General features: G+C 43.5%; 1 protein-coding gene across 2 annotated transcripts in view; it reads right to left on the minus strand.

The window, feature by feature from the left end:
- CNTRL (centriolin) overlaps positions 1-19,492 on the minus strand; it is a 1,008,983-nt gene that overhangs the window by 661,741 nt on the left and 327,750 nt on the right. For both annotated transcript variants that reach the window (XM_078641873.1, XM_078641874.1), the window contains one exon: positions 3,008-3,228. In XM_078641873.1, the coding sequence (XP_078497999.1) occupies positions 3,008-3,228 (221 nt within the window). The remainder of the gene's footprint in view (positions 1-3,007; positions 3,229-19,492) is intronic.

The following is a 19,492-nucleotide window of genomic DNA, read 5'->3' on the forward strand; positions in this document are numbered from 1 at the left end:
TATCCATATAGCACACTATGTCCTTGACTACAAGTCATATGGAATTCCACGGAGGGATTCCAGGTGTCTGCTATTACCAATACTGGCCATCATCTCTGCATAGAATTCCTGTGATAACACGTTAAACCCCATGGAAAGGAGAATAGTTCTGCAGAAATATATTTTAAGATGGTATTGTGCAACAGTGTCCTAATTCTGTTGGGTTTAATGCAGAAATGTACTAATGCTCTCAGCAGGCGGTAAATGCCCACGGGGTTCCTGTGAAGGGTGAGGGGAAGCAAGGAGGATGGTGAGGGGGAGTAAGGAAGATGGTGAGGGGGAGCAAGGAGTGAAAGAGGATGGTAAAGGTGGGTGAGGGAAGGGAAAGAAGTTGCCTGCTTGCCAGGGCTGAGAATCAGGGGTAGGCGGTAAAAAAGTGTGGGATGCAATGCAGGCTTTTCCCTAAGCGATTTTACAGGACAGAATTTCTATCCAAGTAAAATCGGGTCTGATGTGCACAGTGGAATAGTACACTATATTCTGCTCACCACAGTGTGTAATCAACGCCTAAGTGAGATACTGACTCACTGCCTTACCTCTCCCCTTCCCCCTCTTTAAAAAGCACAGGCACATCTGGAAGTATAGTACTTCCCTGCTGATGCAACGTGAGAGGCTAATATAACATGTACTCGCGACACACTAGAGAGAAACTTGTTACCAACGTACACTGGTGTGAAATGTTCTCCAGTCTCAAGTGCCATGGAGAGGTGTGTGGGATAAAGTCAGACCTTCATATTACTGTGAAGCATGGAAATACTCCCGGGTTAAAATGCACTGTACAATAAGCAGAGGTAAATACATTTATCATAAGCAATGGGTTCGCTGGGGATGAATTACTGTTGAGGAGATCATTTAGCTCACCTTTCTCAACCTGCAACATATTCATACCTAAAAGTGACTGTGCTGGTTCTAGGAGCTATACTGGATAACGTCAACAATTTTGAAGAAAGAAGAAAGCATCTCTTTGGATCGAACTTTCATATTTAAAAACATTCTGAATTTATATTATGATATCTGATGCTACAAGTTCATATATGATCTTTGATCATGGGCCCACGTTCTGACAGAGGGTCTATGCACAGTGTCTTGGACTTGACAAGAGTAGAACAAATGGCTAAGAACTTCCCTATCACCCAGGATTCACTCCACCATTTCACATCAGCTGCTAATCAGTCTGCACTTTTTAAAACAGCAAGCAGGTGCTTTGGGGTTTGCCTAAAAGTTCAGGCATGCCATATACAACATGAAAACCGACATTCATGTTCGTTACAAGCTAACACTTCAGAGCAGTTCAACTCCTCAGAGAGCCCCAAAGTGAGGTGGGTAGAAATCTACAACTGAAATGCTTCAGAGAGTCTGCATAAATTAATGCTGACATTAGAACAAGGACCCTGCCTGCCCTTTAGAAAGGAGATCTAATGAGGATTTTCTTCTGGTTCCTTTAAAAGCCCTTAAGACAATTTCAGAAAATGAAGGACCCTGTGCAAATAATCCTGCAGTTTGAAAATGTGAAGCCGCGATAAGGTCTCATTGTTGGCATCTCCCAATTTTTAAGGGACTTCCTGCTCTGTCAGGTGTTCCTTTCCATTATGGAACAAGTGACCCACTAATCAAGGCTGCCACCCGATTGGTGTCGTCTGTACACCTTGTTTCAAGCACTTTGATTTTTTTAGTACTAATCATTAATATTAGATATCAGTCCAATTGGTTCCAAGGAAGCAATCCATGAGGATAAATGACACAACACATTTGGTTTACATATGGAAGCCCAGGTCTGAAACATGGTGTCCCCTTATGGCATGGGGCGAGATGGCAAACCTGCTTCCAAATTTGAGAAGTGGCCACAAAATGGTGAATTTCTGAGGGGCAAGGAGGGCTGCACTACTTTCAGATTATACCAATCACTGTCCTCCACTGGGTAGGACTAACCACTTCTGAATAAGCCTTGTGAGCCCTTGCACCGAGCAGGATAATGTGACCAGGCTGAACAGCCTGGGCCTACCCAGAGAAACCTCGCTGCCACATTTTGAAATAGTGGAGGCTAGAAGCCCCATCAGACTGGAGAGTTGAAACTCTGTCCCGGTGTTTGCCCATAGGTGAGCACTGCAGGGGCCTTTACTGTACACCAGGGTTCGAGTTGGGGGTACATGCAGGTACACGGCGTCCACTCACTATTTTTATAGGGTGGACGCGACCCCCCTGCCAAGAAGTGAGGCCCCACAGAAATGTGTTGAACTTGTCCCAGCGTAAGACACCGGGACACGTTCAGCAGCGCCTGTACGTTGTCTGCTTTCCATTCCCAGCAGCAACATGCAGGCAGCGAGGGAACCTTTTTTCACCTCCAGCTGGGCCGAAGTTAAGGGACCATCCTGACTCCTTTTGTTTGTATATGCTGACTGGGGGCCGCCTGGAACCTTACATTTAAACGTAAATGCCACAGAGGGAAACAAAGGCACACAGCTTGCCTTCTCTTCACAGGTACTTAAGAGAGGCATGCTTTTGCCTTTGTTCTGTCCCTGTATATAAATGCAGACACTGTAAGACTGACAGATGGGTTAGTCTGTCCCAGTATTTACACAAATAATTTAAATGGCACTATTTTATTTCTTTTATAGCGCTATGTTGTGACATCATTTGGATATTGTTCACTTGGTCAGTCCCCCCACTTCTTTTTATAGGACTTGTGCCCTGCTGTACACCAATCATTGAAGACACAATTTTCACAATGTATGAAGTGAGCACAGTGGCACAACTGCCAAGTGCAGTTAGACTGCAGACTTTGTGGCACAAGCACTAAGGTAAAGCGGCACACGTACAATGGGAATCTCAATCTCCCTGCATTACCGTGGTGTTAAAGAGACACTCTCAAAGTAATGGCGAGACCTCGGGTTGCCTTACTTAGAGAATATATTGTATATGTGCTCTTCGATATGAAGAGAAAATATGGACACATTATGAAACATCTTACCTTTCTCAAGTTTTCAGCATCCATTGCCACTATTTCCAGCTGGTTTCGATCCTCCTCTACGTCGATCAACCTCTGCAGCAGGGCCTCCTTTTCCACTTTCAGATCTCTACATTCGTCATTCGCCTGCTTAGCCTGTCCTTTGACGCTCTCGAGGTACTCCTGTAATCCCATGATGATCCCTTCCAAGTCTCTCTTCAGTGCTTCATTAGCTGCTATCTGACCTGTGTAAAACAAAAAGTACAAAGTGGATAAAGATACAAAAAATGTGAAGAATGCCACCTGGAAACTAGTCTCCCCATCAATGGGCACTTGATACCTTCAACCTGAAAACTGCAGTCCAAAAGAGTTACAATGCTTTCAGTCTCTGCACATTCAGGGACATCATACAATGTTTATAGAAGCAAGCACTTCAATTTACTCTATCATTAATACATAATAGAAACTAAAAAGCCACACGCTTTTGGAAAGGTTGATTCTCAGATATCTCAAACTCTTTTGAAGCACAGTTGCAAAGAGTCAAGTGGTGATTTATATAATGTATGCTGCAATTTTCTTCTGGAGCTTTAAGTAGGAATAATTACCAATGCCAATGGTACTTGTTTTATCACCAGTGGAAGGCTAATAGGCACAAATGGCCCTGCTGGATATTTAAACCCATGACCTGCAAGTTACGAAGTGATCTCTGCAGTAATGTCTCAATCAACTACTCTATTTTAAATTGGATGTAAATCAGTCACTCTTGCACCTTTAATTAAAGTTGTCTCAAAATCTGTGTTTTAAACATACATACATTAATTGATAAAAAAACTGTTCTGCGCCTGCACTAATCAATGGTACTATGCGTTAAGGTGCTAAATATTTATCCAGGTGTCACTGTTCAGCTTTTTAGTTCGCACTTGCATGAGCACGCGCAGGCGCTCGCGCGACTTATTGTTTCAATAAAGGGCTTCGAGCCCGGCCATTAATTACCATTGATTGGCTTCAGTTTCACTCTTTTTAAAGTCTCCTAAATGGCCAGCACAGGCCAGACGTCACTTCCTGTTTCTTGTCCAGCGCATGGACCAGGTACAGCTTGATTGCTCTTAGTTTGCATCCGTCCTCACCTACTGCTGTGTTTGAAGTACGTTTTTAGGTCTCGACTAGCGTAGGCTGCGCATACGCAGTCTCGCTTGTGAGATCTTATGTTTTTGAGTAGATTTCACTAGCGGGCTTTACGCCCCACCCCTCTTTTCCATTGGCCGGCATCACCGTTTAGGCTAAACGGTGGCCAGCCATTGTAAAATAGCTTCCAGTGAGGTATTCTTTTCTCTCTTTGAGCCGTCCTACTTGGACTGGCTCACTTGACTTACTCCCGCCGCAAAAGGAATCTTATCTTTATGGGCCCATGTGTTTCAAACACATGGCCCCATAAAGATAAGCTCCGCGTTTGCCTAACGTTGCTTTCTTGAGTTAAACACGTCCTTCTTCCCTTGCGGAAGCCATTCCACATCCCTGCACAGCTGCACCGTGAGGCAGGCTGTCTTCGTACTCCTCCATTCATGGCACAGCGCGCAGACGTGGATTTCCACCGGTAGGCTCCGGGTAGTTTTCCAGTCTCAACTTGTCATTCTGCCGAGTGCATCGATAGTTGTCTCCGAACCCGGGTTCGCTAACCGTGTTAAATCTTGATCGGCACTCTCCAAACTACCTTCCTGTGACCTACTACACAGGGTCAGAACCCCTGCCTGAGCTCTGGGTGCCTGTCAGGTTTCCCGTGTTTGGCTCTTGTGCTCACTCGATTGCTCTGACCTGGCCAATGGCGCCTCTCCCCCCCGCCATGGCTCCCTATGTCCCTGCTCTCTCAGTGAGTGAAAGTGGCTGCCGCCGCCGGCCCCGTGCCTGCAGCCTCAGCAGCGCCGTCATCTTGGCGTCCCAGGAGCCGAGAGGCGACAGCAGCAGAGAGACGCGCGGGCCCAGCTCACAGAGAGGGACAGGGCAGGAGCCAAGCGGAGTCGGGAGACGCCGCGCCCCTAACCCTAACGGGTACTGAGGTGAGCCTAAACCTGCGCAGTTACCCTCCCCCACCACAGCTATGTAGGGTTCCAATGGGGTGGGGTGTTGCTGTTGCTGAAGTACTAATCTGCAGACTCAGGGGAGAGCCACTCTAGCCACCCTCACTACCATTGCCTCACTTCACCCCGTGGGGCCCACGGGGCTCACGTTCACCGGGCTAAGCCTTGCGCACCAAGATCGCCAAGTTGTAGGGGCTCCCGCGCTGGTCGCAATACTGTGGCCCACCGCCGTGTGACCAGTGTGATCAGCCTCGGACCCTGCTGCCGCAGCCCACAGGCTGCCAACCGGGTCCTTCGGCGAAGCTCAGTACCTCTTCTTGTGTGGCATGGGGGCTCCCGATGGAATACAGCGCCTACTGCCAGGCGGTCCGATCCCAATATGGGCCTGCCGTACGCCCGCTGCGGAGCCCTCTCCCAAATCGGACCGGCCACATCGCTGCTCCGGCTCACCTTCGGGGAATGCAGGCGTCCTTGCCCATATCTTTGGCCTCGCCTCGGGCGCCGGATGGCCCGGATCCGTGCCACGTCACAGATAGCCACAGCTCCCGATACGGCACAGTAGAATTTCAGCACGTCTTCCCTCCAGGGGATTATCGGTGCTTCCCATCCACTCCATCACACATCAAATCCACTCCTTCATCACACATCAAATCCCCTCCTTCATCACACATCCACTTCTTCGTCTCACATCCACTCCTTCATCACACATCCACACCTTAATTATTATTATTATTAGGAAGATTTATAGAGCGCCTGGTTACGCGCCCCGGCGTGTCCCCGCGCTATGGTAAATGGAGTCAACAGTCCAAGCAGCCATCACAGTCGCCTACCTCCCGTATAAGTAGGTCTTAAGTTTTCTTCTGAAAATGGACTCTGAAAGCTCCAAACGTAGCTTTGTAGGCAGCTTCATCACATCCACTTCTTCGTCACACATCCAACTCCTTCATCGACTATCCATTACTTCATCACACATCCACTACTCTCTATCTACTACTCTCTCCCTACTACTCTCTCTACTACTCTCTCCTACTCTACTAGTCTTACTACTCTCTACTACTCTTTATTACTCTCTACTACTCACTCTCTACTACTCACTCTCTAGCACTCTCTACTACTCACTCTCTGCTACTCACTCCCTACTCTCTACTACTCTCTACTACTCACTCTCTACTCTCTAGTACTCTCTACTACTCTCTCTACTACTCGCTCTACTACTCACTCTACTACTCACTCTACTACTCACTCTACTACTCTCTAATAATCTACTACTCCCTCTCTACTACTCTCTACTACCCACTCTCCACTCCTCTACTACTCCCTCTCTACTATTCACTTTCTACTACTCACTACTACTCTCTACTACACATTCTCTAATACTCTCTACTACTCACGCTCTACTACTCACTCTCTTACTACTCACTCTACTACTCTCTCTACTACTCACTCTCTACTGCTCTACTACTCACTCTATATACTACTCACTCTCTAGTACTCTCTACTCACTCTCTACTGCTCACTACTACTCTCTACTCACTCTCTACTCACTCTCTACTACTCACTCTCCACTCTCTCCACCTCTCTCTCTACTACTCTCTACCTCTACACGCGCACACATATGCACATACATGTGTATATATATGCATATATATATATATATGCATATATATATATATATATGCATATATATATATATATGCATATATATATATATGCATATATATATATATGCATATATATATGTGTATATATATATATATGCATATATATATGTGCATATATATATATATATATATATGCATATATATATATGTATATATATATATATATATATATACATATATATATATATATATACATACATATATATATATATATATACACACATATATATATATATATACACATATATATATATACACACACATATATATATATATATATACATATATATAATGTTATATCAAGTCTAGCAATAAAGAGTATGGTCAAGCCAAGGACAATCTTCACAAGTTGCTTAATAAATGGAGAAGAGAAGGTTTAATTTCAGGGGGGGGGGGGGGGTTTAAATTTTTGTATAATGAATTCCCCACTCAGCCTGTCTTCTACCTTATCCCCAAAATACACAAAGGTACCTCACCATTATCTGGGAGACCGACCATCTCAGCAATTAACAGCATGGGTGAGAAAGTGGGCCAATATATATACTTTTTCTTGCAAGAACCTGTGAGACAACTTCCGAGTTATGTAAGAGACACTACTGACTTTTTGAAAAAACTTGAAACAGTAGAATGGCAGGAAGCTATGGTGTTAATGACGCTTGATGTCGAATAGTTATACACCAGCATAGCCCATACTGACGGTTTGAATGCTGTTAAACACTTTCTGAGTCGTAGGCCTGCACATTTTTATGAACATAATAAGGCCATTTTAAGCCTCATTGAGTGGTGTTTGTGAAACAACTTTTTTGCCTTTGAAAAGGATGTTTGGCGTCAGGTGAGAGGTGTAGCAATGGGGGCCTGCTTCTCACCCAGCTACGCGTGCTTACACGTGGGCTGGTGGGAGGATCAGGTCCTCAATAGGACGCATAAAACATGGGTCAATGAAAAAATAATCAAATTCCTCAGATACATTGACGATGTGTTCATTGTGTGGCAGGGTGAAATGGAGGAGGCTATCGCCTTTGTCAATGACATCAATGTCAACCATTTGAACCTCAAATTTACATCTCACATCAGTAAGAAGGAGGTTGAGTTCCTAGATGTTAAAGTGTACATTGATAAAGATAATAGAATTCAAACGACACTATTTAGGAAACCAACCGCAGGTAACACCACCCTTCGCACGTCTAGTCTCCATCCGAAGCACACCATCCATAGTATCCCCTATGGAGAGATCCTCCGATTGAAAAGGATCTGTAGCACAAATGAAGATTACATTAATTGTGTGAGGGATCTAGAAACTCGACTAAGGGAACGAGGCTACTCCAAAAAGATCTTTGATCAGGCTTTGAAAAAAGCCAATTTGAGACCTCGAGACAGCCTATTTCTGGTCTATTCTGTCACAGAAGATTCTTCATCTAAAGATGATGCTAAGAATGAATCATGCCCTAGGTTCATTACAGCATTCAGTGACCAGGAGAATTCAATCAGGAAAATCATTACCAAAAACTGGCCCATTATAATGACAGATTCGGTGTTAGGTGCATTGTTGCCCCCTAAACCTACAATAACTTTCCGAAGGGCACGCAACATGGGAGCTGTTCTGGACCAGTCAAGTCCAGAACTCAAGCAGAAAGCTAATTGGATGCAGACAGTTGGTGGATTTCGCAAATGCTCCAGTTGCAGGGCCTGTAAATTTGGTATTAACAAGACCCATTATCTTACCCCATTCAGTGAGACCGCAATCCCGATTGTAGGTCAATACACGTGTAAAACTGAATTTGCGGTATATGTATTGACGTGCACTTGTGGCCTAAATTATATCGGGAGTACCAGCAAACAAGTGCACGTCAGGATCCTGCAGCATTTACGGGCAATTTTACATTGTGACTCGAGTTACCCAGTGGCACGCCACTTTGAGTCTACACACAACAGAGATGTAAATTGCTTATCTTACTATGTTGTAGGAGCAATACCAATACCAAAATTACGAAGAGGTGGCAACAGGGATTTAAAATTAAGGCAGTTGGAATCTAATATGATATTGGAATTCGACAGCAAAAGTACGAATGGCCTTAATAATACAGAGGATTTGCACACTTTCCTTTAAATCCCCATGTACCTCTTTAATGACTCTGTCTCGCTTGGGCCTAATTATCAGTCACTGTTTTATGCTCCCAGGCAGTCAGGTTCCCTGTTGCCTGGAGGTTGCTTTAGCTTTTTCTATATACAGTTTTTTCGTAAATCATCACATCTTCATTCCGTCTAGTCAGGGTCCCTGTTAGTCGGAAAATATGATATTCTCTTGGTTCATTCCCTATCTGTAATATATGTAATTTATTACCTATATTTATTTGGTATTTTTATAAAAAAAATTATACACAGGGTGTTTTCATAATCTTTAAGAGTTTATAAATATACTTGTTTTGGATTTTGAAATACTTTTATCATGAATTTTAAATTGAACAAAATGTGGTGTTTAACCCAATTGTTGAAAATATGATGATGAGGTATAATATTTACAAGCAGGTCTCTTTATGCACATTGGCACTTTTTCTTCCTCTAGGACAAAACATTGGTCACAATTGGTCTTTTGCACTTCATGGACATGCACTGTTTGCACTTTAAAAAATAACTTAATCAAATGTTACCATTTTTCAATTTTTTGGTCCTACTGATCAAATGAGGATGTATATTCTAACTATTCAAAGAAGAACGGCTTTTAATTCCTTCATCCTTTACCTTTTGCCCCCCTCTAGATACAAGTATTTGATGGATTTATCCGGAGACTTCAAACTCAAACCTGTATGCTTATGTGATTTCATTTCTGTACCTATGTATTTATACGGACATTAAGGCACTTCAATTTTGAATTTGTCTTTTATTTCTATGATCACATGATGTATGGAGGGGTGGCTATGCTTGGGAGAAATGGGCACTATAAAAACAAAAAAAGTACAAACAAATGTTGCATGTGAACAAGGGCTCAGGTAGCCCGAAACGCGTAATGCACTCTTTCACAAACTTGAGCAAATAAACAGAGAAATTTAACATCGGGTCCTGTGGTCTGTCTCCTGTGTTTTCGAGGACAAGAGGATATATGAGGATATATATATATATATATATATATATACATATATACATACATATACATACATACATATATACATACATATACATACATACATACATACATATACATACATACATACATACATATATATATATATATATACATATATACACACACATATATATATATATATATTTCGCCAACCGACTCGAGCACTCGCCCCAGCCCAGTTCCAAATGACGAAGGAGCAGACCCATAAGTAAGTGCTTAGTCAAGGTGCTTTATTTCATCCAGCAAGCCAGCCGCCATTACGCGTTTCGCTTTCCACAAAGCTTGATCACATGGCAAGTTGCTTAGAGCTGGTGCCGGTATTTAAAGTGCTAGTACGCGGGCAATTTCACAGTACAAACAACAACATAGAAGAAATACTATCAAACCATGTTGTACATAGGAATTCGAGCATGAATGCAATTTACACATTTGAACAATTTATAAAATATATAAATAATTAAATATTTTAAAATTCATGTATAAATACAAAAGATTCTTAAAAAATCATGTTTAGTAATTATGCCAAGTGGGATATTATTAATCATAGTATCCCTTGGGACTTTACCTAATATTCAGCAATCAATTTACTTGTCTGAATCATGGTAAAGCCACATATCACCTTGGATAGTAGAAATAAATCACTACTACAGATGTGTACTCCACATTTATCTATCGAATAAAGCCCCAGTGGGCATAAACTCTCTGCTCAAAAAAGGTTAAATTCCTCACAGCTGTGTGACCCCCTGAAAAAATACAGGCATATAAGAGGTCAACCAAAATATGCATATAAATAATTAAAAAACGTGCTTGTGCTAGTGCAAAAATACATAGAGCCAAAAATATATATATATGTATGTGTATATATATTTACATACATACATATATAAACATATATATATGTCTGCATATCTATATAAATACAAATATGAATGCATGCATACATATGCATGTTATGTACATGTAAGTTTGAAAAACACTAATAAAAGCAAAGCTAAAAAGTCACCCATTTACAAACAGAATTGCTTTAACTTAAACGAGGGCGAGACCTATTGCATATTCAATGCTTGTTTACGTCCAGCCTGCGACAGCGCACATTTCCTTCCACTACCATGAAGTTGTACTTCATGGTAATTTGCATGTCCTATTAGTGAAATCGCTATTTTTTTCATTTTAATGCATTGCATTTAAGGAATCTCAATTTGAGATTCCTTAAATGCAAGTAATCGCAATTTAGCGAATTCTCAATTTGCGATTTTTCCATTTGGGATGATGCATCCCAAATGCAAAAATACCGGTTGCAAAGGGGCAGATTCTGAGAATCTGCCCCTTTGCGAGCGGTTTTTAGCTTCATGCATCTGGGCCTATGTCTTTGTCTTACTGCAACGCCTTAACTTTGGCCCTCGATTTCTCTTACCTCAAATTGTTTACACGGATTTAACTGCATGGTCCGTGTGGCAGGTGCCCAATTCGCTTTGCTCCCTGTGCAGTGGGGGACGCGGCAGGGTTCTCCCCCTGTCTCCCCTTCTGTTCGATCTCACTATGGAGCCTCTGGCGTGAGTGATTAAGGATGCCCAGGTGCAAGGATTTGAATGGGGAGAGGGTCTGTCGGATAGAAAAGTGCTAAAAGCACTTACGCCTCGGAAGAATACAGGCCCAGCCTGCTGCAGTCCGGTGTATTTTTTAGGAGACATCAGGTCTGTACATCAATATACCCAGGGCACAAGTCCTAAAATAAAGAAGTGGGGGGACGCTGATGTCACAACAGGAAGTGAATACTGTGTTAACAACAAGGACCCCCTGATACGGATCAATATCCTGGGACAGGGAAAAACAATATATGTAAAGTAACACTCCCAGGCATATACCAATTACACAATAGATTTAAACAAACAAACTAGTCCAGTTTAGAACAAATACATTTTTAATAAGATTTAAAAAAAGGATAAAGAGACAACACTAAAAATCAGTGCATTGATTACAGTTAATAAAACATTCCTATAATTGTACATCTGTTTATACAAGGGATTTCAAATTTAAAAAAGGGAAGATTAGATGGCATCCGGTCGACGCGTTTCAACATAAAAATATGTCTTCATCAGGACATATACCATCCAGTTTCTGTAAAAAAGATCACAACAATATTTTACTTATTTGGCCTCCTAACGTAGTATAATATAACTGAACTAGTTTAGGTTTGTTTACATTTTCTATCGGAAAAGACAATACTTTCACATTCTTGATATACCGCTTTCTTTTCACAAATATTTTACACCTATACAGAAGAGGGTTATACAAGGTCACTCATAGTGTTCCATACATGCGGGCATATACATATATAATACAGCAAAATTGATACATTTGCTATATATCAGACTAACACATTAGAAATGCATTCATCATGTATAGGTGTAAAATATTTGTGAAAAGAAAGCGGTATATCAAGAATGTGAAAGTATTGTCTTTTCCGATAGAAAATGTAAACAAACCTAAACTAGTTCAGTTATATTATACTACGTTAGGAGGCCAAATAAGTAAAATATTGTTGTGATCTTTTTCACAGAAACTGGATGGTATATGTCCTGATGAAGACATATTTTTATGTTGAAACGCGTCGACCGGATGCCATCTAATCTTCCCTTTTTTAAATTTGAAATCCCTTGTATAAACAGATGTACAATTATAGGAATGTTTTATTAACTGTAATCAATGCACTGATTTTTAGTGTTGTCTCTTTATCCTTTTTTTAAATCTTATTAAAAATGTATTTGTTCTAAACTGGACTAGTTTGTTTGTTTAAATCTATTGTGTAATTGGTATATGCCTGGGAGTGTTACTTTACATATACAACAGGAAGTGAAGTCACGAAAGTTGGCTTGCACCATCAGACTCATTGCCCTCCCTCGCGCACCCCTTAGATGCGATTGCATCAGAGAAGCCAGCGCGTGAGCAGTGTTCTGAATGAGCTCCAATCTCGACCCAGAGAGGCCAAAGTGAATGTGTGGCTCGATTTGCTCCAGTTATCCAGCTCCCAGAAAAATAAGTGTGGGGACGCCGTCCACCCGCGTGGTACCCCGACTCGAGCCCTGAATATACCCAAGTCCACAGTGTTCTCAGTAGTGGGGGGCCCCCAGGTTCTCGACTGCAATTCTGGCCTGCGGGTGGCGGTAGATAGGTTTAAATATCTAGGTGTACTCATATCAGGAGGATGTTGTGATATGGTCCGTCTTGCCGTTGTCACTGACAGGCCACTCAGCCATCTTTAAGATGGCGTCTCTGCCTCGGTTTCTAAATCAACTAAAACAATTTCTCCTATGAAATTCCGCAACAATGTTTCAGTCGATTGCACCACAATCTCATTGCCTTCCTATGGGACGGCAGGACCCCAGATATTGCACTGAGTAAATGTATCCAGCCCACCTACAGTGGGGGAATCGCAGCGGCGGATATTGAGTCTTACTGTCGTGTATTGCATCTTTAAACTATCAGCGACTGGTAGTAGGTTATTCCGGGCGACCCCAGCTATGCATCTGAGAGGTGGGTGATGGGAGACACGCATATCTTCTTACTCGTAAGGTTGTGGCGATAAAAAGAGGCTTTACCCTGGTGAAGAGGGTGGTCTATAAGTTGTGGCAGTCCTCCCTCCAACAGATGCGATGGTGGAACAAACTGACAGAATGGACGCCTCTAAGGAGAGGTAGCCAACTTTCGCAGCTAACCACAATGGAGGGTTTCCGTAAGTGGGACCTTATAGGGATTTCTACACTGGGGATGTAATGCACAGGACAGCCTTAAAGTCATTCAAAATTCTACAAACAGAATATCAACTTCATAGCCAGTGCCATAGGTAACGCTACCATGCTCTATATAGCAGATCTGGCGGCCCTACCCAAATTCAATCCATTAGAGGGCAAACTGCTGATGGGTGACCAAAAGATTGCATAGCTATACCAAAGACTCCTATCCTATCAACCTAAGGTGTTTTGGGCCCTTAGGACTGCGTAGGAGACAGATATTGGGGTTCTCGAAAACGAGGACTGGACAGAGGCACTGGGGGCGCTGCGTATGGCTGTGGTAGCAGCCCGGCGCCAGCTAATTCAATTTAAGTATCTTCACAGAATATACTTCACTCAACATAGACTCTGGCGCATGGGTGTGATAGCATCCCCGGCCTGTCTTTGGTGTGATAAAGAGGAGGGCACATGTATTCCCACTTTGTGGGGCTGCTCAGCTCTTTTATTACCACTTTGTGGGGCTGCTCAGCTCTTTTATTCCCACGGTGTGGGGCTGCTCAGCTCTTTTATTCACACGGCGTGGGGCTGCTCAGCTCTTTTATTCCCACGGTGTGGGACTGCTCAGCTCTTTTATTCCCACGGTGTGGGGCTGCTCAGCTCTTTTATTCACACGGCGTGGGGCTGCTCAGCTCTTTTATTCACACGGCGTGGGGCTGCTCAGCTCTTTTATTCACACGGCGTGGGGCTGCTCAGCTCTTTTATTCCCACGGTGTGGGGCTGCTCAGCTCTTTTATTACCACTTTGTGGGGCTGCTCAGCTCTTTTATTCCCACGGTGTGGGGCTGCTCAGCTCTTTTATTCCCACGGTGTGGGGCTGCTCAGCTCTTTTATTCCCACGGTGTGGGGCTGCTCAACTCTACAGAAATACTGGCATGGAGTGACAGCCTGTCTAGGCAGATTTCTCCCCTGGTCGATCCCCATGAATCCAAAACTCACCCTGCTACATCTCACCAACAATTTAGGTGGTAATAGACATCGATTGTCTCTCCTATCCCTAGGCCTGACATTAGGAAAGAGGGACATAGCAGGGGAGTAAAGGGCTGCCGACCCTCTGTCTTTAGCAGTATAAAAGAATGGTAAGGACCATTGTATGGGGTTAGAAGTGGCAGTATATAAAGCAAGAGGTTGCCCCCAGAAGCACCCCAAGGTATGGCAGGTATGGGTGGATTACCGGGGTCTCAAATTGGAACCTGTTCGACCAATGTGTTCATTGATGGATGATGAAATCAAGGCGTTTATGGGTTGAAGGCGGCCGGGGTGATTGTGGTTGATTGACTACTTACTATCTGGAGATTTTCATTCTGTCCTCTTAAAGGTTGTCGGGTTGGAGGGGTATGTACGTGCAGACATTTTTATTTTTATTTGTTATTTTCTTTGTCATTATTTGGATCATTGTTGGCCTTATGGGCTTTGTTTCCTGCTTGAATACCAAAATCAATAAAATATGTTTAAAAAAACAAAAAAGAACTCCTAGCTCAAGGCGATGCTTGCGCATTAACTATAAGTGAGTCAAAACAGGACTTTGCCTCTCACAATGTAACTGCTGCAGCACAGGTTACATTCTTCATAAGATAGACAGATGGACACATTTGATGACTGTAATTAACCCTAAGTCTTGTTTTATGGATCTAACCAGGAACCTGCACCACAGAATTAAGAATGGGTCATGATGCTCTGGTTGGGAGCGGAGCTAACTTGGAATGTGTTTTAGCATCTTGGGGCTCTTGGAGAAGCAATGCACAGTCCGTCCAGAGAAAGAAAGGAGTATGGTTTTGCGGGATGGGGGAACGTAGGGGGGTGAAGGGTGGTGGCTGTTGGTTTTCTGTGACATGCTTATTGTATTTATGTACTGTAAAACGCAAATACAAATATTCCCCCCAAAAAAAGAATGGGTCCATGATCCATGCAGAAGACAGCACTGGACTAATGACCCTGCTAATTACTTTTTAGGTCTTGCCTCCTCATAAGGAAAACAAGCATTTGCAATGCAATAGGTCTCGCATTTGCGGAGACGTTGAGCTACCGGCATTGTAAATGACAAACCTTTTATCTATGTGTTGGTTTTAAAAACAGATTAATAAAAGGCATAGTCATTTAGAATGCCAATAGCTTAAAATTTCGCTAGACCTATTGTATTGCAAATGCTTGTTACACTCGGGGTGAAATAAAAAAGAAACTCAACTCTGCAATAATACAACTGGTCACTGCCTTTGATATAACTTCAAAAAGACAAATTTTTCAGTTTTATGCAGCGCAAACTTAGAGAGCTTTACATGAACACCAGTTACATTACAAGGCGGGGTATATTTATTTTTGGAATCACAGGATGTTGAGCTGTGAGGCTCGAACAGGTCTTTTCAGCTCGAAGGTCGTCTCCTCTAATCTTACCACAACCTCGCCCACAAGAGCCAGTCGCATTTTCAATATTATATACAGCAAAGTCATAGTTGCTGCTTATTTATCTTACGCCACTTCCGACCATTGACAAAGCCAATTGTCCTGGCTTGTTGTAGGTATGATGTTACGTGTGTGATGTATCTAGATCAATGGACAGATGGAGTAAATTACCAGTCAGGCGGCATACTATGCTAAGCACAGATTTTTAGCTTTGTTTTAAGCCACACCCTTAATTACAGTAGCCACTGCCCTATGAGAGACCCCCCCAGTTTAATCTCTTATTATGAGTGCTGCGCGTCAGCTCTTCCCCCACTGGGACACCCTCTCCAGGGTGGCTCCTGCTGCTCCCCGCCCCCTTCATCCTGGTGTCTGAGACTTGAGCTGCGGTTACCCCGCCCTCCCCCCACCTCCCACTGCAGTGACTTTACATCCCGGGCCTTTGAAAGGGGTGTAGGTAGGGACGGAGCCCCCCACTGAAGGTGGATGGGATTTACTTGGCGCTATCATGGCTACAGAAGTGGTGGAGCAAGGGCGGGGGGAAGGAGTCACGCCACCTGGAACCCTCAGTCAGAGGTTTACACGTGGGTGAAGTGTTGAGGGGAGAGCGCGAGACATTAGTGTCTGTGTTCTGGGGAGGAGACAGGAGGACGGTGGGTGAACTGAAAACAACCCTGTACGTAGATCTTTTTAAAAAATTTTTTTTTAGAGAACTCGAGATATCCGGTGTTCCGTGGGAGGAGACAGTTCAGTTATGATTGTTACTTTGCATTATGGTGCTTTCGTTTTGCATTGACCAGACCTAGTCAGTAAAAGTATTTGGAAGGGATTGTGCCCAGCTCCATTTGTCCCGCCCACCGTAGCTACAGAATGTACCGAGAGGCAGGTAATATGGAATAAAACAGACATTGCGCCTTACGATCCACATGTAAGTGTCCATCAACCTTTCACTAAGCACTGTAAAGCAATATTTGGGCCACTTCAAAAACTTACGTGTTTGCTTAAAATCCGAACTTCCACGTATTTACATACCGTTGAATGTTGCTAAATTTCTCATTTCAAATGAGTAAAACCGGTACAGCATTTGCTGTTTTTCATGAGGAGATTCAGACCGGTCCGAGGCAGCCGGGATTCCGATTCTGGGATACGAAGCCTGGGGGCACCTGTAGAGAGGTCTTTTGTGGAAAATCCACATGATCAGCTGCAATGATGCATTTCATGCAGATGTAGGGAAGCATATGGGCTTTAGACAAACTATATGTGTCAGGCAGAAAACAATACGTGGGTCGCTACAGTGGTTGATAAAAAAATATATGGGGCAAGAATAGACGCCTTTAAGACCATCTCTCGCCCCCTCAAAATGACATGATACGATCCAGGTAGAGCAGGCAGCACGCCACAGCCGTCAGTTGGCCTTTTGGATGTCTTACTTTGAAAACAATCTACCTTGACCTTTTAGCTAATATCGATTTGCATTCAGGGTCTTCCAGTTCCACATTTCCTATTATCTGTATGTACTGGCTGGTTGTCGCGCAGTAGAGCAGTGCTTAATTTGTTAAACAATAGGTGCCGGAGCCCAAAGTTTTGTTTAGAAACCTGCGGCCTGTCAGTGATATGAATATTGGAGGAAGGGGGAGCGACTACCAAGACGACACAGTGTTGGTTCCACCTTATGTCTCTTTAATCTAGCACCGGTGCCGTGCGTCACACGTGCAAAGACAGCCTACTTGCCAGTCACAGAAGCTTCTATCTCAGCGTATTAGTATAAATCCAAACACCCATATGCCAACAACCGAATCTACTGGAAATTGGCGGGGTAGGGCTGGGGTAAGGTCAGTCTCACTTGGAAAGAGACTGGGAGGGGTGGTGGGACTGAAGAAGCCCGGTGCTGCCGCATGTGTATCAAGGCTGCAGCTGACTGCCCCCGGCACCCCGGGCTTTAATGAGGAAATCCAACAAAGGTTGCTAATCTCCGTTTATCTGATGAGGGAGGCAAGTCTCACACTTCGCCGAGCTGCGATAGCGGAGGGGCCCCTCTTGCAGATGCCCGTTTATCGTCCACCTGCCTGGCGGCCAGAATCTCCTTATGCCACGCTTAGTCTTAAAGTTTTAAAAAAAACACACAAAAAACAAGCGTGGTGCCCCAAAAGTAGGCGCCTCGCCCAGGGATACAGTTTGAAAAAAAAAAAATACAGAGCAAGTGTCCCATAACGCTGCAGCCGCCATTGTCCCTATGTGTGTATATTTTAAAGATAGTGCTCAACCACCACATAAAGCCCACCATGTAGCGCCGCAAGCAAACAATCCAGTCCGGATGGGCTTGCCGAGAAGGAGACAGGGCGGTAACAAAAAAGCCTAGTTTTCAATCGGAGGCAAGCCTTTGAACATAAATATGACGTTCACCAATCAAAAGCATGGGCGGAGCTTCCACTCCACTTCTGAAATCAACTTGATGACAATAGATCTCGCAGAGAGAGCAGTGCATGCGCTGCAACGCTAGGCGAGACCTAAAAAGCGCTATGAAGCGGCTAGCACTGGCTGCACTCTTAGCACTTTTTTATAATTTCGGTATCCACACTTACCCGCTTCCCAGTTTCTTATCCCCACCCACCCCCATTCCCCACGTCCACCTGATTGCCAAAGCCAGTAAGTCCCTTATAGACAAGACCTTTTGGCTTTGCCAATGCTTGTTCAAACTGTTTTAAAGCATGTTAAATACAAATGAAACTAAGAGGACATGGATATACGGATATTGAGACAACTGCATTTAAAACAAGTGTGGTGAGCTGGAGGGAGGCATCACTTTACCTGGTGCACTTTTGACATACAAAGAATAGCATACATAAATGACAAAGAATGACCAGGCCAATTTAATTCTGTTTTGTACTGTAGCTTGACTATGTTGGTATCTTTCATAGTTTCGAATGCATTGAATGATGTTCCTAGTCTCCATACTGGCAATTCACGATTCCTACAAATCCAGCATCCTGTCTGGATAGCTATCACTCATCTGGAGGTGAGGAGAGTCAGCAGTGCAGGAAAGCAGGAGTTCTTACCGACCGAGATGGAAGGCAGGAATGGCTTAGGAAGAGTATACCAACTTGACTGGGGAGGGGGAGATCTAGCGAAATGCCAGAAGGAAACAATGTCAAAGCTGGACCCTATATTTAAGAAAATGGAGAAGCAGAGAAAACACTCACTTTGTTGGAATCCAGCCTAGAAAGGACAGTAGTTAACATGCTTGCTATGAAGATGGTTCTTTTTGGTTGCCTTCAGGCAACAATGGTACTTTGAATTCTGCAAGATACCTCCTTTGGCCCCAGCAGTCCTTTCCTACTATTGCAAGGAGTGCCACTAGTGTTTGAAAAATGTAGTACTGGCTACAGGGACAAGGACATGATGGAGGAGAAGAAAGTGTGCACAGGGTTTTTTGCAAACTCTTTGGACATCAATGGTAGAACAGGACAG

This window comes from Lissotriton helveticus, chromosome 5_1 (assembly GCF_964261635.1).
Source record: "Lissotriton helveticus chromosome 5_1, aLisHel1.1, whole genome shotgun sequence".
NCBI classification, from domain to species: domain Eukaryota; kingdom Metazoa; phylum Chordata; class Amphibia; order Caudata; family Salamandridae; genus Lissotriton; species Lissotriton helveticus.